This window comes from Lepidochelys kempii, chromosome 2 (genome assembly GCF_965140265.1).
Source record: "Lepidochelys kempii isolate rLepKem1 chromosome 2, rLepKem1.hap2, whole genome shotgun sequence".
Taxonomy (NCBI): domain Eukaryota; kingdom Metazoa; phylum Chordata; order Testudines; family Cheloniidae; genus Lepidochelys; species Lepidochelys kempii.
In genome coordinates, this window is record NC_133257.1 from 63,113,831 (window position 1) to 63,141,068 (window position 27,238).

Genomic DNA, 27,238 nt, shown 5'->3' on the forward strand with positions numbered 1-27,238 from the left:
AGAAGTAATCTGAACGTGGTTAAGAGTTGGCACAGATTATTTCCCCACTAGTTCAAGGGGAGAAGCTGGGACTGAATTATGACTTTCAGAGTCACAATTCCCTGGTCTACTCCTGGAACAGCACAGGACAGATTGTATTACAATCTACTCCTAAATTTGAGATTCTTTGTATCTTTATTTTTATCTTTTATTATCTAAATTCTGATACTAACAGGAGAATGTGAGTGCCTTTCAGAGGTCACTGCCATAAATTACCTTAATTGCCTCCCAGTATAACTGGGTTCAAAAAAGGATTAGAAGAGTTCATGGAGGATAAGTCCATCAATGGCTTAGCCAAGACGGTCAGGGACATAACCCCATGCTCCAGGTGCCCCTAAATCTGCGACTGCCAGAAGCTGGAACAGGATGACAGAGGGATGGATCATTCGCGAATTGCCCTTCTTTGTTCATTTCCTCTGAAGCATCTGGCACTGTCCATTGTCAGGAGACAGGATACTGCGGTAGATGGACCATTGTTCAGAACCAGTATCGGTTGTTCTTATGTTCTCCCTATTTCTCCTCTTATTTATTTATTTATTCCCTCTTTCCCGCCCCGCGCTCGCGCTCTGTCTCTCTCTCTTCTCCCCCTCCCCCCAACACACTCGTAGGGTGTTAGGCAGTCCTGTGAACATTGGAACTGGTTACAATGCTTCTTGGAAACTCATCATAGCCACAGTTTTATCATAAAAGCAACACAGAAGATTAAAAACCTGATAGATACTGCTCATAAAAGTTTCATGATTTTATAGCACAGTCAAGTGCTTGGTTGAAAAAAGAACATCGTATACCATAAAAATAAGTGTAAAAATGGTAGAACTTGTTTCATTTATTGTTTCATTTTTTAAAAGGATATTAAATGAGCAGTGTTTGAAGTAGCAAAAATCAAACTCTTTTCAACAGTAGATGAACAATAATATGATTTCATATTTGATTTTCCCCTCCCCTTTCTACCATGTATGGTACTGAGAAGATATTTATCATTTGTAAATCAGGGATAATAAATATCTCTGATTTAACTAAATTGATATAAAATCAATATTAAACTGACACAACCTTCTATGACACCAATGCAGAAAAGGTAATAAGTGCAGTGTAAATCCATCTAAACTGACCATAGATTTATGCCATTGTTGGGGACACAGGGCACTACACTAGGTAACTCGGGAGGGTGGAAGACCACGAATGTCGAGGAAGCCCTCCTGCTCTAGGCCCGGATAAACCAAGGCCCCTTTGGTCCTTGAACCCTCTGTGATCCTGCATAACTCTGAGGAAGCTAGCACTCAAACAGACAGGTTTGCATACGGCTCGGCCTGGGAAACAGATAGATAAGGCAGAAATGTTTCGCAAAAACTAGTAACAAATAGGACCAAATAAGGCAAGGCTCGGGCAATGCTACTGAGGAAAAACACAATTGGCTGCTTTAACTGATTGGCTATGGTATTGTACGGGGCAACAGGTAATTGGTTGCATAAGCTTGTGTAGTGAAGTAGGAAAAGATATAAAATGTATACTGGAATCTGCTGCATGGCTGCAGGATTTGAGACAGCTCAGTCTCCCTGCGCCCTATTTGGAGCTCCAAATAAATCTCTCTGCTTCTCCACCCCGTTGTGGTCATTGGCGCGACACACACCATGCAATGAACCCAGCTGTTGCTTGCCTCCGGCACTCTGTGCCGGCAACACCATGTTCCTTGATAAGAAAGTATGTCAGTTATCCATTTCACTTATTCCACATAATGGAAGATATGCTGTTGCCTCATTGTCTCAAAATTTCATTTTGCCAGAAGTACAGCCAGTAGAACCTCCCTGAGCTTCTTTTCCCCCACCCCTTCTCTCCCAAATCCAGCCTGACCATCCTGCAGCCCCTGCTCCACTGCCCCACACCACGCTATGAGACAAACCTTCCTGGAGCCTATGCTTCCCCTGCCCTTATCTTACCTTCCCTGCTGGCAAGCCTGAAGCCCTCAGTTTATGGGTCCAGACCATCCTGTTTCTCAGATCCAGCTGATCCTTGTTGCCAAGATGAGCTGCCATCATGATTTTGGCATTCAGCAACAGGTGAAGACCCAGCTACCAGAACTGGGCCCATGGAGTGGGATCTGGCTGGCATGCAGCTGCAATGGAGAATGGGACCCAAGTGGTGGCCAGGCCATTGCGTGCTCTCTCTCCACTGTGTTCAGACTGAACTTCAGTAGTCTTCAGGTTTTAAACAGTGTGTATGGGGGGGCAGGGAAGGGGGGAATGGCCCTTTGTCCCTCCTCCCCCATTTCCAATGTCTATGATCCAGGGCTGGATTAAGACCTTTAGAGGCTCTAAGCACTGAAAAGATTATGGTTCCCCCCATATGTAATTCAAAATAAAAACAATACTATACCATAAAATAAAATTTTATTTTTTGAAATGACACAACTTAAATGTATGCTGAAATTAAAATAGCTTCTTTCTAGATTTTCTGATTGCAAAATTCTGGATACGTTCATCGAAGATGACTCGACGAAGCATGTCTGCTTCCATACACAATAGGGAAAGTGAATCAAGTCTGTCCTGACACATTGTTGTTCTCTGTGGGGTTTTTTTATTCTTTTCAGCTGAGGAAAAAGAGCGTTCTGTGGAGCAGTTAGTAATCATCAATGTTAGAAAAATACATAGTGCGATCTGTCCATTTGGAAATACACACTGTATTCCGTCTTTCAGTATTGTGTCATGAAGTTCGATGTGACTGAATTTCATTTTTCCTGTTTCATTAAACTTTGCTTGCATATAACAGTGGAACTGCCGTACTTCTCCACAGAGATTCATGTTCAAGTCAACAGGATATGAGTCAACTAGCTTTTGAGAACCTTGTGAATATTGTTCGTCAGATAAGTCCATATTGTTTAGAAAAGAAAATCTACTTGATACTACTTTGTGCACTTCACCTCTCCTCTTCATATGAATCAATTATAGTGTAGTAAGTAGATATATGAAATTTGTCACTAGGATTCAATGCTGTTTCTGTTGCATTGCTATCATTTACTTGTTTTTTCCTGATTCGCTTGTGGGACTGGGCTTCTTTGTAGTTAGTATCAGGCAAGATATATTTTGATATGCCTTCAAATCTTTCAAAATCATTCCTCAAAGTGTGTAAGTGGTCTGCTAATGATTGACAGAGGTCTGCACATGTTTTCAAATCCAATTGTTTTTCTTGGAGAGCTTGACTTGTGTGGTAAAAGAGAACAGAAATGGGGGAAGAGTGTATAGTGAAGTGTAAGGAAGTCTAACAAAGTTCTGATTTTTCCCATGATGACTACTTTGATGCTTTTTTCAAATATCAAATCAAACTTTTTCCAAAAAAATCTCATTTTTTTTGGTGCCCCCTGCTTTGCTGGTGCCCTAGGCATATGCTTAGTCTGCCTATTGGGTAATCCAGTCCTGCTATGAACCATTTCTCCAGGGCAGAATTTCACTGCCTTAACTAGGAGATCCTTCTTTCTCTTCCTGCAATCCCTTGCCTCATTCATTACATACCTTTCCACTTCTGCAATAATTGAAGTAGGGGTCCCAGAATCAATAGTCCCCTTCGCTACGCAACCTTGATTTTATTCCCAAAGTAGATCCATCCATTCCTAACTTTTAAGGGCTTGACTTTGCAACCTTAATATTCTTTTAATGTAATTTTGTGTGTGCAGTTTTTTAGGTTTATAAAAAAAAATGAAGAGAAAAAAACCCCCAAATTTCATCATGACCTATTGACTGTCACATGGCTCTTCAGCAGAGTTGTAACCTTCAGATCTACTGCAATCTCTGCGACTTGAGCTAAAAGAGTAATTTATAGCAGTATTAGGGTGTCATCCTCTAGATGGACCAGCACTAGAGGGGGATGAGACACACATTTTGCAAATGGATTTCACAGATATCTGCTGACAACAAAGAAACGGTGAGTCTCAGGAATTGTGGGTTTCATTCTAGGCTTTGGAGGGAAGTGTTCTTTAGTGGACACAGACTCTTCTGCAAATTCCCCACAAGTTTGACACCTTTGCCCCTCCAACCAATCTCTGTCCCAGGTCTGTCTCTTCCCTACCCCTCGATCCTTGTCCCTGTCCTAGTCTCATCAACTAGCCAGTCCTAGTCTCCTCTTTTCAGGCTTCTCAACCCAGTTGTTGTCTCCTTGCCTGGCCAGGCCTAGTCTCACCTCTCCGGATACCCCATCCCAGTCTCCTTGTCCAGTCAGTCCCTGTTCTCCCCCTACCTGCTTCTTGTCTCATCTGTCTCTCTTCCCCAGTCATGTTTCCCATGCTCTACTGGCTCCGAGTCCCAGTCTTCCTCCCCAGGCTCCTCATCTGAACAGTGTCCTCGCTTAGCTACTTATCCCAATCTCTTTGCCCAGCTGGTCCCAGTTCTCCCTCTGCACCTCAACTTCTCATCAGATCTATCTTTCCTCTCTTACCTTCTCCTTGCCCCCATTGCATTGGTTGCCAGTCCCAGCCTCCTTGACCAGACAAGTTCCACTTTCTACTTTCCGCTTCTCATGTGATCTCAGCCCAAGCCCCAGAAAGCTTATCAGCCCTCTTGCTGTTTCCCTCACCAATTCCCAGACCAGTCCTAGTCTCCTTGCCCACCCAATTGCCAGTCCTAGTTTCCCTCCCCCACAGCCTTCAGTTCCAGTCTCCCCTCCCCGCTCAGCTTCTTATGTCAATCTACTCCCCTCTCACCCCCCAGGTTTGGCTCTTGTCCCATCTGCTTTCAAATCAGACAGTTCCCTCCTTTGTGGGCTCAGTGGTGTTGCTGGCACAGAGTGCCTGAGGTAAGCAACAGCTGGGTTCGTTGCCTGGTGTGCGTCACGCCAATGACCACAACGAGGTGGAGAAGCAGAGAGATTTATTTGGAGCTCTAAATAGGGTGCAGGGAGACTGAGCTGTCTCAAATCCTGCAGCCATGCAGCAGATTCCAGTATACATTTTATACCTTTTCCTACTTCACTACACAAGCTTATGCAACCAATTACCTGTTGCCCCGTACAATACCGTAGCCAATCAGTTAAAGCAGCCAATTGTGTTTTTCCTCAGTAGCATTGCCCGAGCCTTGCCTTATTTGGTCCTATTTGTTACCGGTTTTTGCGAAACATTTCTGCCTTATCTATCTGTTTCCCAGGCCAAAGCTGGCCTTGGCTGGCAAGCCGTGTGCAAACCTGTCTGTTTGAGTGCTAGCTTCCTCAGAGTTATGCAGGATCACAGAGGGTTCAAGGATCAAAGGGGCCTTGGTTTATCCGGGCTTAGAGCAGGAGGGCTTCCTCGACACTCGTGGTCTTCCACCCTCCCGAGTTACCTAGTGTAGTGCCCAGTGTCCCCAACAGTGGGGTCGGGATTGAAAGCACATGAGGGACATGTTCCCTGATTTTTTTGTTCCCAGACCTGACCTGCAGCAGCCCAGAATTACAGTTGCAGGGAAAGTCCTGATCAGCCCTGACCTGGATCATGCCCAGTGCAGATGGATTGGGGGATTTAGCTCCAAAGATCTAGCAAGTCTGTACTAACCATGTGCAAACTGATATTTTTAAGTGTGAAACTTAGCCAAATTTGGGCACAAGGCACATCCCTGACACAAAGGCCAATCCGCTGCCAAATTTCAAGTCTTTGGTCCAAAGCATGGGGGTGCTAGAGATTCTCAATGAAAATGTCATCAGAATTATTTAACATGGACAAAACAATGTATTTTTCCCTAGCTTCATTCTCTAACACAGCTTGACTGTGTTGGCTGAAAATTTCAAAGTAAATTCAGCCTGAAACAAACAAACTGACATGAAGAATGTCTGGCCAAATAGTTGACATTTGACAAAGGTATACATAAAGGAAAACAGTCTTATTATGGGAAATGTTCAGGCTACTTTAATTACAGGCGGTCCTACCAGTTCCACATACAGTATAAATGGCACTGATATCTTACTGATATGGACCCTGATCTTCTGTATACTACATAGCAGGATACTTACACTTAAATTCTGGTGCACACAGAGGCTAGCCGATGGAGCAGTGGCTACTCCACATACTGCATTGAGCATGGGCAATGGGTATAAGAGGCCAGAGGATGCTAAGCCTCAAGAACAGTGGGCCCACCACCTTTGGAGCGCGCCACCGCCACTGAAAGGGCGCCAGGCTGTGACCCCACTTGCACTTTGCCCTGGGGCCCCGCTCCTGCTCATCTTCTTCCCTCCAAGGCCCTGCCCTTGCTCTGCCTCTTCCCACATGGGGGCATCGGGGGAGGGGGTGAAGAGGCAAACACAAGTGGCCAGTCGACGGGCTGGGGGTGGGTGGCACTGGGGAGAGGGTGAAGACGCATGCACAGCAGGTAAGTGTGGAGGGTGCGAGAGGGGGGCGAAGAGCCACAAGTGGTGGGTGGGGGGGCCTCAGGGGAAGAGGCACGAGAGACGGGAAGGGTGGCTTTGGGGTAAGGGGCTGAGTGGGAGTGGGCCTTGGGGCAGGGTCATGGTCCAGGCACGCCCAGCTTCCCCAAATGGAGGAGTCATGCGCCACCCATGGCATTGAGTTACCCATGCTATCTGCAGTGACATTGATTACAATATTCTACAGCAAAATCACCCTGTGAAAAGTAACATACTGTACAGATTATGGTACATTATGTACTAAGTTTATTTTAAATCTTCTACATTTTCATAAGACAAAAAATATGATCAATATAATCTTACAACATTGGCAATATGAAATATACACACAGTATGCATTTTGAATTGAAGCATATGTACAGAATAGTCACAGTTTAAACAGGAGAAATTTAACTGAACATCTATTTAGCTATCTATCTTACAATGCTCACCAGCATGGTATATGAACACCTATATATAATATTACGTTTATATAAGTAACTAAAATATTTTGAGATCCTTCAGGTTGAAAAAGCACATATACACAGATATCTCTTCATCCATCATTGTATTGCAGCCACCTCTACCGGCTTTCGAGGGATCTGTTTTGAATTCAGTGGAGTACTTAAAACCCAATCCAACTGGAATTGTATTGTTAATCTTTAATAAATACTATAGTATGCACACTTGTCTCCTATTCATGATCATGATTGATTAGGAGCTCTATAATAGCCTCATGAAACCCTGCACCAAAAAAAAAGAGCTTGCAAGTCTTGAAAGAATTTGTTTTTAGAGTAAGGTCAACTCCTGCTGACCAAATCTGACAATGAAAGAAACAGGGTAATCTAAAATTATACTTACTGATGGGGAAAGCCATTTCTTCTGAAAAAGCGTCAAGTAATCAGACTTTACGAAGGAGAAGGGGGGAGGGGAAAGCTGGGGAGGTGAAAACCATCTTAAAACCCAGGACCAGAGCACAGGGTTTCATTTCAGCCTCCCCACTGCAGCTGCTTCAGTGTTATCGGACAACTCTGACCTGGAGGGCCCCACTTTAGGTGTCAGAGGATTATTAAGTCTTCCTGTCAATTCAGTTCTTGACCTCTCTGCCTACCCAGCTAGAATGCCAATGTGTACATTTGTGATGCTACGTGAGTAATTGTAATGGTGTGTTTTATGTGAAACTTCCGTCCAATGGGAATTGGACTAAGATGGCTCATTTTGACCACCAAACAGCAATTAGATAGTAATCATATAACCAGTGCCTTAGAGTTGAAAGAATCTGTGCTGTTAGGCATTTTGTAAAGTCTGATCCTGCAAAGTTCTGAGCACTCTTATCCAACGAGATTTGATGGTGCTTAGCACTGAGCAGGATCAGGCCCTTAGTATTGCAAAAATGTGACCTCACCCGTGTTTTATTCTGGCCAGTAGATATGCACAATGTTAATAGTGTTAATAATTACAAAACACTGTTGTATCACTCTTTATTCCCTCTCCCGTATCCAGTAATCTGTTCCATGTTTAGTATTTCAAATCGCTTATTATTTTAGCTTTTATAGACTATTAAAAATTGTATGCAGATTATGAATTTTCCCAGTAAGGAAGTTGTAAAATACTGGATTTTCGCAACAGAGGTCATTTGTGGAATGGAAAGTATTTAACAGTCTGTAATAATGTCTTGCAATGCAGTGCTTTTCAGTTTTAATTTGCTGCATTCACAATGGATTAGCTCAAAGACACAATGAGCTAATGATTCTTGGAAATCCCTTGGGATTTCCAAAATGGTGGGTGGTTTTTTTTTTTTAAAAAAAAAAGTCCCTAGACAGGAAGTTTAAATTCTGATTCTCAAGATGCCAGGAAAATGTCAGTTTCTTTTTCAGTAAGAAAGGCCTGATCCTTGCACTAGAGTAATGCTATCTGTCCCTTGACTTCAGTGGGGCTACTCACCGTTATAGGCATTATGGGCCAGATTGTGAGCCCCTTATTTGCATTACCTTAGTACCTTAGTACCTTAGTACTTCCTTGAACAAATCCATGGAACTGAAGAGCAAGATACACAGTATTGCCAAGCCTCAACATTCTAAAATCATGAGTCAGGTCTCCAAGTAGCAGGAGACTGGCTTAAAAATCAAGAGTTAAAAAAAGAAAGAAATACATTTTAGGTTCTTTCTATTTGCCTTCTGGACTTTAGTTATTTATGGTGCATTTGGGTCACATCTGCAAGCCTTTTCCTATAACCAGGAGGGCTAGAATCTTACTTTTTTTAAAAAAAAAATGAAAGCTGAGGTTCTCATATAATCCCTTGTTTCCATGAACTTGGGTATAAATAAGACATCAAATACTAAGAAACTCATGATAAAATCACAAGAGATGGCAACACTGAAAAAGACCTGAGTTTTTTACCTGAGGGTAACTAATGCAGGTGAGCTATCCTCAGGTAAAAAAACACAGTGAAGACCAGCCCCAAGTTGTGTATCCACTGTTTTACCATGAGGTAAACTCATTGAGGTCAGCCTTGTACCTCTGTATGGGACCTCAGTGAGTTTACCTCATGGTAAAATTAAAGTGCCTTATCTTCACTGTGTTTTTATTTGGGGATAGCTCACATATGTTCGTTACCCTGAGGTAATAAACGCAGGGAAGAAAAGCCCTTAGGGTGAGTAAGGGTATCTGGCTTTTGTTTGATAGCCTTTGCCCCATGAGGCCTTTAGACAGTCGAATGATCCTACTTTTTGTTTTACTTCCCACCACCTCCACGAGGGGATTAGCTTAGAGCGCTGGGGGCACTGTTTACACTGGCGCTTTACAGCACTGTAACTTGCTGTGCTCAGGGTTTTTTTTTCTCACACCCCTGAGCAAGAAAGTTGCAGTGCGGTAAAGTGCCAGTGTAGCCATAGCTTTAGTTTGGACCCGTCCGCATGACAGTGTGGTGAGATCAGGCACTCCCCAATAGTAGCACAAGGAAATATGACTGATTTTCAGAATAGGAACAGGTTTCAGAGTAACAGCCGTGTTAGTCTGTATTCGCAAAAAGGAGGACTTGTGGCACCTTAGAGACTAACCAATTTATTTGAGCATGAGCTTTCAAAACTTCTGCAGTTTCCACAGTATGCACCCGATGAAGTGAGCTGTAGCTCACGAAAGCTCATGCTCAAATAAATTGGTTAGTCTCTAAGGTGCCACAAGTACTCCTTTTCTTTTTTCAGAATAGGAAGTAGACCTCCCAAAATTTTCCACTTCCTGAATTGGTCTCCTAAAACAGCCTTAAGATTGGCTCCCCTTCGAGAGGTTTCATGAAGAGAGCACTGTTTATCGCCCTGGTTCTGTCTGGTCAGTCTGGGAGCAGCACCTGTTAGACCTCTGGACCTTTCATCTCACCCCACCAAAAGGAGATGCAGCTTCTGATTACATTGTTACCAGAAACCCTGAAGCTCTGTAAATTCACACACCACTTGAGCTACACAGAATAAAGCACCTGGAGAAAGTGCCAAGATACTGTGATTCCTGGCAGCTCAGGCTTGGTCTAAACACAGTTTTTGTATCCAGTATTTCCATGAATGGTGTGGGGTTTACTTTTTGCCAGCATTACAATCCCCTACAGTCCCCTAGTGTGGAGGCAGTTCTGGTGGTATAAAGAACTGCTGTGAGGATAGCTACGTTAAAGATCGGGAGGTGCTCAGATACTATGACAGATATCTTCGTATCATAGATGCTGGAACTAAGGGTGCAGGGGGTGCTGCCGCACTCAGTGGCTTGAAGTAGTTTCCATTATATAGGAGGTTTACAGTTTAGTTCACTGGCTCTCAGCACCTCCACCGTACACATTGTTCCAGCACTCCTGCCTGGTACAGCCTATTTTATGGGAATGAACTATAAACTTATGCTCTAATAAATTTGTTCATCTCTAAGGTTTCAGAGTAACAGCCGTGTTAGTCTGTATCCGCAAAAAGAAAAGGAGGACTTGTGGCACCTTAGAGACTAACACATTTATTTGAGCATAAGCTTTGGTGAGCTACAAAGTGAGCTGTAGCTCAGGAAAGCTTATCCTCAAATAAATTGGTTAGTCTCTAAGGTGCCACAAGTCCTCCTTTTCTTTTTAGTTTCTAAGGTGTCACAAGTATTCCTGCTCTTTATGCCACTTTAAGGACCTTTAAACCCATGTAAACTGGCTGGGATGATTTAGTTGGGGATTGGTCCTGCTCTGAGCAGGGGGTTGGACTAGATGACCTCCTGCGGTCCCTTCCAACCCTGATATTCTGTATGTTCACACTGGGGCAGGGGTTACACTACTTTCACTATACAGTGTAGTTAAAGGGGCACTACTTTTGTGGGTCATTCTTGGATAGGTGGATCGTTACTAGAAGGTACATTCCCTGCCTCATTGACTCATTCCCTGGGACTTTTTAGGGCAGCAACGTATTTTTCATCTATTTCCCCTTCCCCGATGAGAGGGGCCACTTCCCCCACCCCCGGGCCTGAGGAAAGCAAAGACCCTGCGCCAGGGGGCGGGCGCATGCCCTCCTACAGGCCTGGCTGGCTGCCCGCCCGCCTCTCCTCGGGGCGGCAGCTGGGACAATCTTGGAGGGAGCGGCTCGCACAGTGGGTAGCCAAAGTTCGGCGGCGAGACGCCGATGCCAAACCCAGCCCCTGGCCGGGGGAGGATCGGAACGGGAGCTGCGGGCAAGGCAGGGATTTGCAGCAACAGACACAAACTTTCCCCTCCGAGGCGAGGCAGCCTTGGCGGCGGCGGCGGCGGGAAACGCGCCCGCTCCCTTAGCATGGCCCCCTGGGAGCTGCTGCCGCTCTACACCTACGGCCTTGCCATCGCCACGGCTCTGCTCCTCTGGGCGGCGTGCGCCTGCAGCAGGAGGAGGAGGTAAGGGGCGGGGGAGGAGGAGGCAGGCGCTGTACAGTGTTTGGAAGAGCCCGGGCGGGTTGTTTTTCCTGGAGGCTTTGTGCGAACGGGGGAGAGGGGTAAATACCCACATTTGTCCCCTTCCCCCCGGGTCCTTCGGGTAAGTGCCGCTCCGAGAGGGGAGACGGAGTCGAAAGGCGACAGCTCTGGCGCCGCCTGAGGCTGCGTTCCTGAGACCAGGTTTATCCTCCGACCTCCGCCCGGCCCCGGCCAGGGGAGGCGCTAAAAGTGAAACAGCGGCACTGAGCTCCAGCGCCCGAGATCCCACTTGCAGGTCCCGAGTTGTTGTTTTTGGAGCAGCCTTTGGAGAGCCCAGTGTTACAGCCCTGGGTCTAGCACGCAGTAGTTTTAGAGCCAGAGGTTTTCTGTGGGTCTTCAAAGTTATACGTGAAATCCAGTGTAAGTAACAAACACCAAACACCAAATGAGTGACATGAACATATGTCCCCTATTACAGTTGCAGTGCTAAAACCAGGTACTATTGTATTAGCTGAGTACGTTGTCTAAAGGTTCCATGTACTGGTGTGAGGCAGGATCCGAATCCAAGTTTGAAACTTGGCACAGTTTTCAGAATTGAATGTACCCAGTGATCTGTGCAGGGCTGGGAGAAGTCTTAGAGCTGTAATTTTTAAGTGAAGTATTTGTGCAACATGCAGACACATGCATTATATTCAGGAATGTGCTGGACTGAAAATAAATCAAGAGGGCTGATTTCTTGTGCACCCACATCAAAATCAGTGGGAATTTAAGGTGTAAAAGCCATGTAGGGTCAGGCCTGTGGCATGTTTGCATGTAAAGTTCAATTACTAGGGGTATCACTTAGGCTTCATCCATACCCTAGCAAGAAAAACTGTGTGTAATATACCACACATAGACCAAATAGGCAATCCAGACTTTAGCGACCTGTCACATTCAGCCTCAGGTGAAGTTGTATGTCATGTTGGAGTCAGATATACGCCTATGTTGCTTGGTTATACTGCTGGCCTTCACTGCTTCTTTGCCCTCTTTTATTTACAGAGAGTGCTGATATAATAAAAAGAAAAGGAGTACTTGTGGCACCTTAGAGACTAACACATTTTTTTGAGCATAAGCTTTCGTGAGCTACAGCTCACTTCATCGGCTGCATTTAGTGGAAAATACAGTGGGGAGATTTATATACCTAGAGAACATGAAACAATGGGTGTTACCATACACACTGTAAGGAGAAAGAAAAGGAGTACTAGTGGCACCTTAGAGACTAACCAATTTATTTGAGCATGAGCTTTCGTGAGCTACAGCTCACTTCACCGATGAAGTGAGCTGTAGCTCACGAAAGCTCATGCTCAAATAAATTGGTTAGTCTCTAAGGTGCCACAAGTACTCCTTTTCTTTTTGTGAATACAGACTAACAGGGCTGTTACTCTGAAAACTGTAAGGAGAGTGATCACTTAAGGGGAGCTATTACCAGCAGGAGAGCAGGGTGCGGTGGGGGGAGAGGAGAAACCTTTTTGTAGTGATAATCAAGGTGGGCCATTTCCAGCAGTTGACAAGAATGTCTCAGGAATGGTGGGGGGGGAATAAACATGGGGAAATAGTTTTACTTTGTGTAATGACCCATCCACTCCCAGTCTCTATTCAAGCCTAAGTTAATTGTATCCAGTTTGCAAATTAATTCCAATTCAGCAGTCTCTCGTTGGAGTCTGTTTTTTGAAGTTTTTTTGTTGAAGAATTGCAACTTTTAGGTCTGTAATCGAGTGACCAAAGAGATTGAAGTGTTCTCCAACTGGTTTTTGAATGTTATAATTCTTGAAGTCTGTTTTGTATCCATTGATTCTTTTACGTAGAGACTGTCAAGTTTGACCAATGTACGTGGGAGAGGGGCATTGCTGGCACATGATGGCATATAGCACATTGGTAGATGTGCAGGTGAACGAGCCTTTGATAGTGTGGCTGATGTGATTAGGCTCTATGATGGTGTCCCCTGAATAGATATGTGGACACAGCTGGCAACAGGCTTTGTTGCAAGGATAGGTTCATTACACAAAGTAAAACTATTTCCCCATGTTTATTTATGATGTTGAAACAGAGAAGATAAGTTGTGTTTCTTTTAGTTTCTCCAATTATGTTAGTTTTTGTTTCTTCCAACTAGAGAACTGGTGATTTCAAAGAAGGTACGTGGTCATATTTCTTCAATTCACCCCTTCTTGTCAACTGTTGAGAATAGGTGACTTCCATCTTGATTGAATTGGCACTGACCCCCCACTTGGTAAGGCAACTCCCATCTTTTCATGTGCTGTAATATATATATATGGCTTACTGTATTTTTCACTCCATGCATATGATGAAGTGGGTTTTAGCCCACGAAAGCTTGTGCCCAAATAAATTTGTTAGTCTCTCTAAGGTGCCACAAGGACTCCTCATTGTTGTTTCTCTGTGAACTGAATTCTTCAGTATTTGGATCAGTGCCTAAAACACCAATATACCTGACATTGGAAAGAACAAATCAAAACATCATCCACCTAGAATACTACAGATCCCTACACAGACCTTTCATACTAGCAGACTGCCTTGCTCCAATAAAATATGCAAAACTAAGGCAAATGTAAAGATTTTTTTTTAATCAAAAAGTGATGAGAAACTGCCACACTGAGAGAGGAAGGAGAAACATGGCAGAGATGGCATCACACTATACAGCAACTTGCCACTGCATCAGGAATGGATGCTGGTGACAAATGGACACAGGATCAAACCTCAGACCCAGTGTGTAGCCCCAGCCCTTGGCAACTTTAGTAACTGGTGTATAGCTTGTCATGCCAGTGAAGCCTTATTGAATTGAATGACTGAAAAATTATTCATATTTTATGAAGTCTCTTAGTTGACCATTACTATTGCATTTCAGACCGCATAGGAGTTTAAATGTCCTAATGATTGAGATAATTTTCTTTAATTCCTGTAACTCTCATGACCTGTTGCAGGGGTCACTGTCTTTTGAAGCTGCAGTTTTGCTCAAAGGTAAGGGGAGCACTGGCCCTAGTTCAGTTTAAGCACATGTTTAATTAAAGTACTATAAAAGTCAATGGGACTTAAGTGCTTTGCTGGTTAGGCATGGTTTGCTGAATTGGGGTCCTTTATTTGGAGTGGCTTATTAAAAAACTACAGTGTGCAAGATTTTGGTCTTAAATGTTTCTGAATTTAGTAGTTTTAATAGTTTGCTGTTACTTGCATAGTGCTATAGGTGTGCATTAGCTGTAATCAGATTTCAGGATAAGGTAAGTGCAGTTTCTTTGTTAAATTACTTAAATACTTTATTTGGGGATTGCAAAGGAAGGAAGAGGAGTTTCCCTTTTAATAAATGTTTATTTTGTGAATGCTGGCAATAATAGTAATAATAAATAATACAAAGGAAAAGCTGACTTCTAGCAGTCTTTGCCAAGGCTTAACATCAGAGATAGTGAAGAAACAGAACCAAGAACAAAGGTTGATTCAGTCACAGCAAATATTATTTTGGGTTAAACTTCAGTATCCGATGATGCTCCCTGCCTCCTGCATGCAACAAAGAGATATATCTCTTGTTGTGGAAGGAAGAAAGGCTGCTCTGGAGGAACTGGGCAGTTTGCTGGGGAAGTAATGTTTTTGTCTCCAGGGAGTTTCGTTTCTTTCCCCATTTCTCCCCCTTCAGAAACATTTCTAATGTGGAAAAAGCCGGTAGCACTTGCCATTTTATTGTGAAGATTATTCCCATTTATCTTCATAAAATTATTGAATCAGTATTGGCTTTCTAATTCTTTCTCCTCAAGCTGTTCTTCTCTGTGTGCAGATAATCTATCCAAGTAAGAGGTTAAACAGCAGATATCTTGCTTGCCTGACTCATGGCATAGTGCCACTGAAGTCATTGGGATTACTGTCCAAAGTAAGGTAAACAGAATCTGGCCCTTAATGATGTAAATTTAAAATCCTTGAGACAAACATTTCTTACCTATGGGTCTGATGCTGCAAATATGACAAGACCATGCTTACTACTATGATATCTGGAAATGTTATGATGGCTAAAAATATTAGATGTATGTGTCTGCTAAAATGATCGGCTGTGAAGTAGTTAACAAGGCTGACATTTTAATAGACAACAGTAGACTTCAGAGTAGCAGCCGTGTTAGTCTGTATTCGCAAAAAGAAAAGGAGTACTTGTGGCACCTTAGAGAGTTAACTCTTTGAGATGAATGAAAAAATATACAGCACATGTAACTCACGTGAACATAACCATGTAGCAATTTAAAAATTGCAATACTGGAGTAGACCAATGGTCCTTCCAATTCAATATACTGTCTCTGGTGATGGTCAGAACCTGTGCTTTAAAGAACCCTATAGTGGGTAATTATGGAATATATTTACCCCCAGGGACATTTCTTACTAACCCCCTCAGTTACAGCTTGACTGTGCCCTGAATCACATTTGTGTTCAACTTTAATCTCTTCATTAGTTCAGACTCCCTCCCAAAAAACAGACTGAAATGTAATCTTTCTCGAAGAGATCACCTTCCTGAGCCCAGACAGATATTTCTGAAAAGAAGTTATTTCATCTTTGTCTCCAGAACATCCTGTCCTTCTTTGTGACAAGTTGTGAGCCTGTTAACAGCTTTCTTACCAAGTGAATTGTAGTTCACGAGATGTCATCAGCCTGTCTTTTTTACCACTCTGCTAATTTAGGCAATATGTTAAGGTAGTTTTCTGTTTGAGGAAACATCAGGAATGACAGATTTTCTGGTATCCTAACCTCTGCTCTCGGGATCTCTTTCTCCTAACAACTTGCTTTTTATTGTATTTATTGCAAGGGCATTGAATGCATAGACATTTTCATGACCTGTGTGTTAGTTTCATCCTCCACACTTCTTATTGTCTTAGCCATCTCCACCCTAAAATTAATAGAACTAATGACTAATTAACTCTGTTTTAAGCAGGGAAGAGAAACATTTAAATTACTTAAATAACTATGAAATAATTTAGTTTTAAACAGTGTATTTATTATGTTTTTCAACATCTTGAATTCATTATTATGTTGAAAAGATGTAAGTTGTGGTTAAAATTTATTTCTTTGCATTCTTTTTCTGTTAGAGCTCAACAATGGTTGAGCAAATCTCTGCTCTTTTCAAGCTGTACAGTCTCAGTTCACTGGGCTTTCAGTTCTCAAGCAACTAGAAAAGGACTGTGGAGCTATTCTCTTGAGGATATTGCATAATGGTCTGTCTCATAAACAGTTTTTCAGTGCTTCTTCTCAGTCTGCTCAAAAAAGATCTGCGCCTAATGTATATCTAGGTTTATGTTTTTCATCTAGGTGTGGAGGATGGTATTATGGGAACAAGTAACATGCATCTTAGTAAGTGATGAATTTCACAAGAATCTATGATTTACAATATTCTTTGCTTAAGGTACACTGCCACCTAGCAACAGTTACTTTTTTCCCTCCCACTTTGTTTGACCTACTTCGTTCTGCTTTAATCTGTACTTTGTCTTGTCTTTGTTAATCTCTAGAAGTCATCCATATGTGCTTTACCGATTTTTGTACAGGAAATGCCATGGAAATAAAAAAAAAAAAGTGGTCATTTTTAGTTGCAAATAAGACCCAAAAATTATTAGCTTCTCATTGTAAACATTTTTTTTCACTTAAAAATCAATTCTGGTTTTGTCTTTCCAAAATTTGGATAGGAATCTCTGGCCATCTTTCTCCTTTAGGAAATGCTAACGGAACTTTGTTTTGCTTTATTCTTTTATCAGTTACTTATTGGAGAAAATTAATAAAATAAAGGGATAATTATTTTAATTGGTTATTTCGGTGCAAAATCAGTTCAGCCTTAACTATGGCACTGTGACTGGTGCCTCCATCCTATATATAGCACACCGTATTATACAGTGCACAGAATGTGTGGAGCAAACAAATGTTCCTGCCCCAAAAGATTGGCATTCTTAAAGCATGAGCCAGAACAAACAAACAGGGTAAAAAAGGGTAGAATGCCTCATAGAATAGATTGGTCTTTATTAAGCAATCTATAAAGGTACTTGACAAACTGTAATTGGGTGGTTATTTGAAGTGTAAGGGATGGTATGAAAGAAGGCACAGGGGGCAAATCTTAAGCCTGGTGGGCCTGGGCAGATACAAGGGGACAAATCTGTTTGCCCTGCTGGAGGCATAATAGTGGAAATGGCCACTTCAGCTGCTTAAGCACTGGTAATGTGATTTGGCTGTTCCTTGTCTGAGGCCCCAGGAAATGACATCTCCTGTTGTACTCCTCCCTGGGATGGTCTAGGAAGGATGGTTTTGCAGTTGGTAAAGGCATTGGACTGGGGCTCAGAAGATCTGGGCTGGCTGCTGGTTCTGTCACAAATATAATGTATCATCTTGGGAAAGTCATTTAGTCTCTCTGTGCCTCAGTTTCCCATCTGTAACATGGGGATAATAATGCTTTCCTACCTAATGATGTATTGGTTCTTGTGTCTGAATGACTCACAAAATACTCTAGAATACTCAAAATTGCTGGAATAACCACTTATGTCCCACCTCTCATGGGAATGGGAGGACAAGATATGCATAGCAGCAGATCCCTGACCAGTTAGTGACCTGTGTACCGTATTGCAGGGAATTCATAATAATTTATTTCTGGGGGAAAACCCCCACATCGTACCAATTCTACGAACAAACAGAATCAAGCTGTATGATGTTAAGGGTAAATACTTTGGCTTATGATGTTGCTCAATTCCTTTTGCCCCCATAGGTTTCTGTTGTTATGGGAAGTACTATCTGCAGGGCCGGTGCAAGGATATTTTGCACCCTAGGCGAAACTTCTACCTTGCGCCCCCCCCATCACCGCGCCCCCCGGAGCATCGCTTATTATAAACTTTCAAAAATGAATACTGCATAACGTGGCATTGTTCATTAATAAATTTTCAAGCCAAAGGTGTATTAATTCTAATTTCATTATTTAGTCTACATATTTAATGAAAATAAATGAATAACCTGACAATTGTTATTGTTTTCACTTTGCACAACATAGCATGGATCTTAAAATAAATCATTATACATCATACATTATACACAATACAGTGTCACAGAGTAACACGTAATAATTTAGAATTTATTTTTCCGCGCTTTCAGTTTAGCAAATTTAGAAACAAGTTCTTCCAAGTCAATGCTGCGAGCAGTGTCATGTTCTATTGACAAGGTAGATAGCCCAACAAGTCTTTGTTGCAACATTGATGAAATTTTATTCCTATCAGTTTTTTTCTTGTTCACAATTAAAAGTAAAGGATAGAGAATGCATGTCACTTACTAACTATGAGTCGCTATTGAATTTCATCAACTGTTTGATGTAAACATTGATTAAGAGATCATGATGACTTTTCCTTAAAATTAAGCAATGTTGATTGTAATTGGAAATACATCCTTTTTAGTCACATATACTTCCTTCTTTCATTCTTTCATATCAAAATCTACTACATTTTATTCTACCTTTAGAATATCCAGTTATTGTTGTTAATAACATTTATAAAATTAGAATGGCGGATACTCTGATATTGTCAGTTGTTGTATGACAAATTTGAACAACCTACAAACGCATATTCGTATATGATAAACATATACACTCAAATACTTAACGTACACACACAATTGACGCAAAGTATTAGCAAAATGAAGCAGCAGCAATTGCGAGAGTCTTAGATCTGAAACAACTCAACAAAAATAGTTAGCCTCGGTCAACAACCTCCGAAAACTAGTAAACTTAGCATGGTAAACAGCTGTCAGAATGGGTAATGGCTGCGTGCGACGAGAAAAATGACGTCATTGCCACTTTGTACTGTAGTGAAGCAGTACGCTTGTGCCCGCAATGCAGAACTGGCGTAGGCTATAGCTGTAATGTACGAGAGAATGACAAGTTAAAATGCAAGTTCAAGGACGCTTCTCTTTTTGTTATTCATTCGTTTTCCAGCAATAGTGTAAAAAAAAAAAAAATTTGGGCACTGCTTTTTGGTGTCCCCAAATCTTGGCGCCCTAGGTGGCTGCCTAGTTCGCCTAATGGTTACACCGGCCTTGACTGTCTGACGTAATTGCTTTATTAGTTAAAGCTGTTTGCCTTAATCATACAAATATTTGCTTATATATCATCACCAGCACCCTGGGTAAGTCATCAACAGCAGAGACTGAACCTTGGATCTCTGGATCTCAGTGCATGAGCGACTAGTGCCTGAGTGAAAAGACCCATCTCTCTTAGCCCAGGCTGTAGCTCATTGATTTCTAGGTGACCCTGCCACCACCAGAGAGGGACAGAGCACCACACCAAGTGGGGATGTCTTGAACCCTGTTCATCTTATTTATATGTTTCTATAAAATAAAACGGAAGACTTTTCCCAGTTCTGTATGTTGTCACTGGTTTAGCCTAGTGCATAGTAATGTGGGAAATGTAGAAGCTACAAGTGGTGACTACCATAAATGCAGTAGCTCTGTAACTCAAAGGATAAAATCTCATTGTATGAATTTAAGCAGTATCCCAAATGTGAATTGCCAGTTTTCTTTTAGAAGTGTCACACAGCAAGTGTATGGCAGAGCCAGGAATGGAACTCAGTTCTCGTGACTTCTAATCCCATGCTTTAACACTTGTCCATGTTTCCTGTCTAACACACTTAACATATGTGACATTACACTCTAATAGAGCAGTACATTTTTCAAATATTAAACACATTTTGAGTTCTGATTTAAAGTTGTGGTGTTCAGAGATTCCAAGGAACCACTGTGATCATCTAGTGACCTGATCTCCTGTATAACACAGGTTATAGGACTTCCCCAAAATAATTCCTGAAGTATATCTTTTTTAGAAAAAACATCCACAGTGGTGGAGAATTCACCATGACCCTTGGTAAACTGTTCCACTGGTGTTGTTTTATTTATCATCTTCTGATGTTTCTTGATAAATATACTTTTTCGACTAATATCCTTGTGCACTTCTGGGAAAATTTTAGCTGACCAGGAGTCCTGCAGTACAAGAGTTTTCTGTTTTCTGAACCACATGGAGCTTGGCTTTATTCCTTTCTCCACAGACTGGCTTTTTGAATGTTGCCAAGTTCTTCTGTTTCTTCGGCTTTGTTTGGCACATGTCGGGGAAAAAAAATATCTTGGCTTCCTTATAGAACATATCTTGTTCCTTCTTAACGGCTTGTACTTTCTCTCTTTTTGTAATTCAAATCAGAAAAAAATTGCTATGGTTGTGCTTCCATGATTTCAATTTTGTTGCAGTTTTCTGAGCAATATTCTGATGTTCTGAAACACTCTCTCTTTGTGGGCCTGATCGAGTGCCCACTGAATTTAATGGGAATATCTTCATTGACTTCAGTGAATATTAGATCAGGCTCTGATCAAAGGGTCAGTTCCACCACTCTGCTTGCAGATGTGAAGGGAACAAAGAAGAGCAAAATGGGGCTAAAAAGGGAGAATTGAGAGTGGCCCCCTTTGTAATATGCTCCTCCCTCCTTGGGAACATACTGCAACTTCGCAGGATCAGGTCTCTTGGGAGAAATTGGATCAGGGAGCAGATGTTCTACATATGCTATTCTGGGGACCTGTCAGACATTCAAGTGAATATTTGTCAGAAGCTGAGGGTACTCCCTGAGGTACTACCTTGTACTCCATGCCTACAGTCTCGCTCAAAGACATATGTCTATACTGAGGCTAGGAGTGTGCTTCCCAGTATGGATGGACAAACGTGCTAGCTCCACTCAACCTGGCACGCAAAAAATAGCAGTTTATCTGGGGATAGCATAGGCAACAGCTTAGGCTAGCTGTCTGAGTACAAACTTGCCCAGACCTCCTTGGTACATACTTGGGTGGCTAGCCTGAGCTGCCGTTCTGCTACACTGCTATTTTTAGTATACTAACTTGAGCAGAGCTAGTGTGTGTCTTTCTGCATGAGCTGGTAACCGTGCTCTCAGCTGTAGTGTAGACATACCCATAGATAATCAGTGGCATCATGGCTTCTGAGAATGGGCCAGGCAGCACCACGGAGGGTCAGCCCTTCTTTGTGCAGCTGGAACTCTCATTCCCTGAGGATCCCCAGGATACAGAGAATTTGAAGTCCACATCTCCTCCTCCTACTGCAGCTCACCAAATCCTGCCTCCCTTACAGGAGCTGTCATCAAACCTTTGCTAAGTGACTGTTGCAGAATTTTCTCGGGTCTCCTGTCCTCACTTTTAAGCTTTTAGTACAGGAGGATGCAATGCAGCAAAAGTCTTATTAAAAAAACTTTGGACCAAGCTTTACAACTTTGACTGGTATTAAAAATACAGTAAACGGGGAGTGGAGCCCTTTAAAATACCATGGACAAAAAAAATTATGAAACTGAGTTCAGCTTGATAGTGAGCTTTATCATTAATTTAAGAGCCAAAACCTTACAACAGCTTTGTAGTTAAAGCTGATTGAAACTTTGGGCACTAAATTGTTTTAATTGAAAACAAAATTCTCACCGTCATTTGTTAACATTGTTCAATTTTTTTATTATTTGCAAAAACTGTGTTGCCTTTTTAAATCTTCATTTAAAAATATCAAAAACATTATCAAAATGATTATTGACAATTTTTCATTTACCAAAAACTCCAGGTTTGGGTAAATGAATATTGTCAGTGTTTCTGATGATTATTTGTAAATAGTGGAAAAATTTAGAAAATATGATAAACGAGTTCTTTTCAACACTTTGAATGAGATCATGTTCAAAATTTTGAATTTTGTTATACGCCTTTTGGATTATTAATAATAATTTATTATTGTTTTATATTATATTTTTTACCAACTCTAATTGTAGTTTTTAAAAAAAATTAGAAACTCCTGAAGTTCAATTAAACCCAAACATAGATCGTATGGAAAATTCTTAGTTACAATGGCCAAACTCCCCTACTTCTGCCTCTCAAGCAATGCTCTGAGGAAAAGCACAATCTCTGAGGCAGCCTTATCTATCTGGCCTCGCCTACAGAGCTGCTAGGGAGAGCAGTTGTATTTTCCACTAGGGGTCTCACCAGTAGATGCTGCAGTAGGAATGCACTGAACCAGTACCTCCCCAGCTGTGCAGCTCTCTGCCCTTCCTGGTCAGTGCTGCCTATTTTCTGGGTTTCATTAACTCTCTGAAGACCCCCTCTGGTGGAGGGGTAGATTGTAGCCATGATGAATCGCTGTTCCTTCTCTCACTTGCTATAGTGTAACCCTAGATTGAAGCTAACTCTGTAACTTCCCCAAGTAGTTATGTAGTTTGAATACAAAAGTACTACACTTACATGGATTTTGAAGTCATGGGGTGAAATCCTGACCCCACTGAAGTCAATGACAAAAATCCTATTGACTTCATTGGGGTCAGGATTTCACCCCTGATTTTCAGTCAGGTCCCAACCCCATGTTCTTTTTTATGACACAATTTTGCCTTCACAAATGGTTGTACTTGTTTTTTTATGGTGAAAATATTACTAGATAGACATCTAATTCATTCCAGATGCAAAAATACACTCAGTTATTTGTGAATGCAGTTACACTAACAAAAATGAAGTCCATGAATTAAGTTGGCCTCTAAAATAGAAATGTATTGGTTCAGTTTGTAAGACAGATATAGAACATCATCACAAGCAGGTTTGATCTGGTTTCTGTGAGTTGGAATATCTATGCTGAATTTTCAGTGGACTTTGTACTGCTTCCGTGTTCCTTGGGATAGTTCTGTTTGTATTCGATATGATGGGAGTTTTTTATTGTTCCACTTGGTTGGATTGTTTTTTCCTTTTTTAAAAATTTTCAGATTTCAGAGTTAGTTTTTAGTGGTGATATGTGAAAGCTGCTTTCCCAATAAGCAGGTTTAATAGCCTTTCCTGTCTGCGTTTAATGGCCTGTTACCACATACTGAATGCCTATTCTTGCACATAAACTTCCTTTTAGAGGAGTGGATATAACGATGTGGGAGAAATTGAAGGGTATTTTTTGTAATTCAGGCATCATAGATGAGTCACGAATGGGGTTTTGGTAACCTAAGATATTTTAATTATCATGAACAAGATAATCTGCACCATAGTAAAATGGAGCATAGGAATGAAATTGCTGGGATGAGAGACTTATATTTGGGGTCAGTATTAGTTTCCACATACAAGTTTGAAACATGTACTGCTAATCTGATTGCATTGGGAATTACATGTCCATATCTGAGAGAGGAGCTTAGCCTACAGTACATGACAGTACAAAAAAGATATATGTACTTCTAAACAGCTAATGTCTTCAGAGTATGTGTGAATTGCACAAATTAATCCCTGGGCACTGAAGTGCAACAAACTGAGTTCAGAATTAGAACTCATTTGAAGGTCCAAGTGAAGATAATTAAGTTCATGTCATAGTTGGTTGCATATAATATTCTTGAAGGTTGGGTTAAGGTAGCTGTCAATGCTCAGGAGTGTCAGAATTGTTAACAGTTGTGTTGGATAATCTCCTCACATCAATAGTTGCTTGCACAATACCTGGCTTATGGTGAGTAGAGAACTGCACTTTTGATATCGCCACTTTATTGTAAAAAATATGATTCACTTCCAAGGGAAGAGAATGAGTAAATGAGTCAGCATTTTTGATTTCTACAATCTGTAAAGATATAGTTTGTCATACTATGTGTAGTGGAAACTGTATTGATGTGCAGTAAATACTATGATATTAGGCCAAACTTGTACACTATATATAGTATAATATGAAAAAAAAAGTGTTATTCTTTTGAACTTCCTTTGATATTGTACAGAATCACATCAGATACAATATATTCTAGGCCTTAACACTGAGTTTGGTACTATCAAAATCCTAAACCAAAGAGGTGCATCCCTCCTGTTTGGGCTGAGAGGATAATAGCTCAAAAGAGAGCACTGAGAATCCACTGAACCTTCCCCCGCTGCCCTCCTGTCTGGCTTCTTGGTACAGTTTAAATAAACAGGACATAGCTTCCCAGTTTCCTCCAGAAATAGACTCAGATTTTAAGGCAAAAAAGAGACCATTGTGACTATCTAGTCTTACTTTGTGCATAGCAAAGGTCATTGCTGGTAGTTCCTTCATCAAGCTCAGTAATTTGTGGTAGAGTGTTAGCATATTTTTAGAAAGATAGTCAATCTTGTTTTCAAGATTTCAAGTAATGAAGAATGTAGCTCCATGCCTCCGTAATGTTCCAATGGTTAATTACCCTTATTGAGTGGGAGGTAAAGTCCTCCCCAAGGAGTGAATGTCTTTTAATTGCTAAAGGGACTTAATTTAAAAAAAAAAAGATGAAAGATACTTTTGGATGCCACTGTATGCTAACAGGGCCATATTCTGTGTAACATTTTGCATGTTGATGTTGTAAATAAATATTTTTCATTTTACACTGACTCCTGCTGGATGTAGGCTGGATAATTCAGACATTTAACAGCGCTTGCCAAGTCAAATCACCAAGAGTTGACACCATTTGCTCTTTGTTCCCTTTTCCTCACCAAGAACATAAGCTTGGATCAATGTTTGTGTTTATTGCCTTATTCATTGTGTAAAGCAGAGCTCTTTGTTGTTGTTTTTTTGGGATTTGCCAGTTTTTTAACTGAGGCCATGCAGACAGAGATACTTAAGGTTGTGTGAATATGAACCAGATGAACCACGGCTTCATTTTCATTTAGTGAAAACATTTAGAAATACTGTTCAGTTTATTTTGTACAGTGTCTGGGTTATTGTAAATACTACTGAGACTCCTGTTTAGGAGCCAGGAACACTTGTGCTATCTTGCCTTTGAGTTGTGCCTTAACAGTTACAGAGACTCAAATGGACAATTTACAGTTGGAATATGACTTGCAAAATGACTAATATTACAGTTAAAAGATGTCAGATGTTTTTAATCAAAATGAAAACAGGAAGATTTTTTTTTTTTTGCAATTGCAAATGTTAACAGATAAAAGATAATGAGTTGATTTGATGTGTCAGTTTGTTTCTATCACCACACCATGTAAAATGAATCTGATATAACTCTTTTAGTGCTAGATTATTAGTGATAGTAGTGCTCTCCAAGAATAAGATCTTGGTCATTGGCACTAAGAGGTTGGTGAATAAAAATTCCACACATGGCTGTGGTTTAAGTGAATAGCTGCAGCATTGTATATTGTGTGAAACTGGAAATCCCAATACTTGTTACTTGGTAATAACATTACTCTAGAGTGGTTACCCCTGTCAAACAGTAACTATAGTAGGACCCAAACCAGACTAGTACCCCAATGTTTCCTGCCCAATGAGATATACGTCTCAGCTGAAATCCTTCAACCAGCCCCTTCCTCATGGGAAGGATTGGCCAGGGACAAAGGGTCTTTAATGTGTGTTTGATGGCAAAATACCTCCTTCACCTGTGGCCCCCTATTCCAGCCCCGTATTCAGGTATAGGATGAGCTTCAGCCTCAATAAGCACTAATACAACAGAGGGCTTCTTTTTCCATAAACTTGTGACAAATACCAAATTAATGCTAAGAAAACACCAACGTACTGAAATTCCTTCCCCACTCCTGTTGGTGGCCAGTGTTTCCTCCAAGGAGAAGGACTGAAGCATTTATATCCCACTAGAGGATTAAATTTCCTTGCTCATGGCAAAGTCAGTGCAGAGTATGGTAGTTGGAATTTTCCCTTCTCGGGCCTGCTGCCCTGCTTACTCCCACCCCGCCCAGTAAACACTATTTAGCATTCTGAATTTCTCTAATTTCTCCGAGTCTGTGTTTGTACAGCACTTAGCATAATAGGGCTCCCTATACTTACTTAGGCCTTTGAGTGCTACTGTAATTCAAATGATAATTATATTATCATGTGACTACAGAGTTCATATGTCATGTACTGTTAACTTTTTTCAATAAAAGTTAAAAATCTGTGTTTATCAGTGATTGGTTTTCAGCAGGCTCCATACATCAACTTGTTTGCCAGTAGATATTGAGAAATGCTTTCTTTCTGTTCTCTGAATAGTGACTCATTCCTTTTTGGGATATTTACTGTTCACCAAATTCACTATAATATATAATACCTGTCCTTATCATTTCCCATTGTTCTGCTTAGCAGAGAGGCTAAACTAATGAGACCCCGCCCCCTGTGCTCCATTTGAGTGGGTTCTGATGATTGCTTCTATCACTGTAACCTGTAAGGGGACTTTCTAAAGACACAATGACAATAAAAAATTAAGTTCCTTTGTTGGTGAGCCACCTGGTAATTCCACCTGGATCTTAACATAGCTGTCAAAAGGCATGAGTGACTCATTGATGGCCATCTCCTCTAATCTTCCTCTATTCCCATTTATTTTCTACTACAGCACTTTCAGTTGCACCCCATCAACTGAGAAAACAAAACAAAAAATTAGCAAATGTCTAGATCCAGGAGGAGCCACTGCAGGAGAAGAGTGAGTGGATGGGTTCAGTTTGCATCCTGCTCCTCCCTTCCGCTGCAGCCTCTGGCTGTTCTCCATTCCCTTCCATATGCTCATGTCTTCACTTTTGTTGTTCCCTCTGTGCCTGATCAGCAGGTGGTTTAGAGGAGGGGAAGAGATGCTCCAAGAAGTCAAACTACAACTTTTTCTTAAAACAATGCTACCCCAAATCAGAGTGCAGGGTTGGGGGAAGGAGAGGAGTGAGGAGAAACCCATAACAACAACATTCTGTCAGCCCTCACTCTGGTGAAGCCTCCCACAACCCAACCTGATGTACAACTCTAATCTGTACAACCTCTACCAATTAGCCTGCTCACCCAGCACATCAGTTATCCACCCAGGGGTTCTTGTTTGACCCTGACCTCACAAATTTTGTCATCTGCAAGGGATTATGGGGTTTGAGTAGTGTTAGCAAGAAACCACAGGCGAATGTTAAGCCACAAGAGAGGGATGTTGGGAACCACCAGTGTATCTAGCAATGTACATACGGGAAAGTGCA

General features: G+C 41.5%; 1 protein-coding gene across 2 annotated transcripts in view; it reads left to right on the plus strand.

Moving 5' to 3' along the window:
* The first annotated feature begins 10,999 nt into the window (after positions 1–10,999).
* CYP7B1 (cytochrome P450 family 7 subfamily B member 1) overlaps positions 11,000–27,238 on the plus strand; it is a 193,591-nt gene continuing 177,352 nt past the window's right edge. Inside the window, exon 1 of one of the 2 annotated variants that reach the window (XM_073331022.1) lies at positions 11,000–11,269. In XM_073331022.1, coding sequence (XP_073187123.1) covers positions 11,025–11,269 — 245 coding nt within the window. In that variant the 5' untranslated portion in view covers positions 11,000–11,024. The remainder of the gene's footprint in view (positions 11,270–27,238) is intronic. The other variant, XM_073331023.1, reaches the window with a different exon arrangement.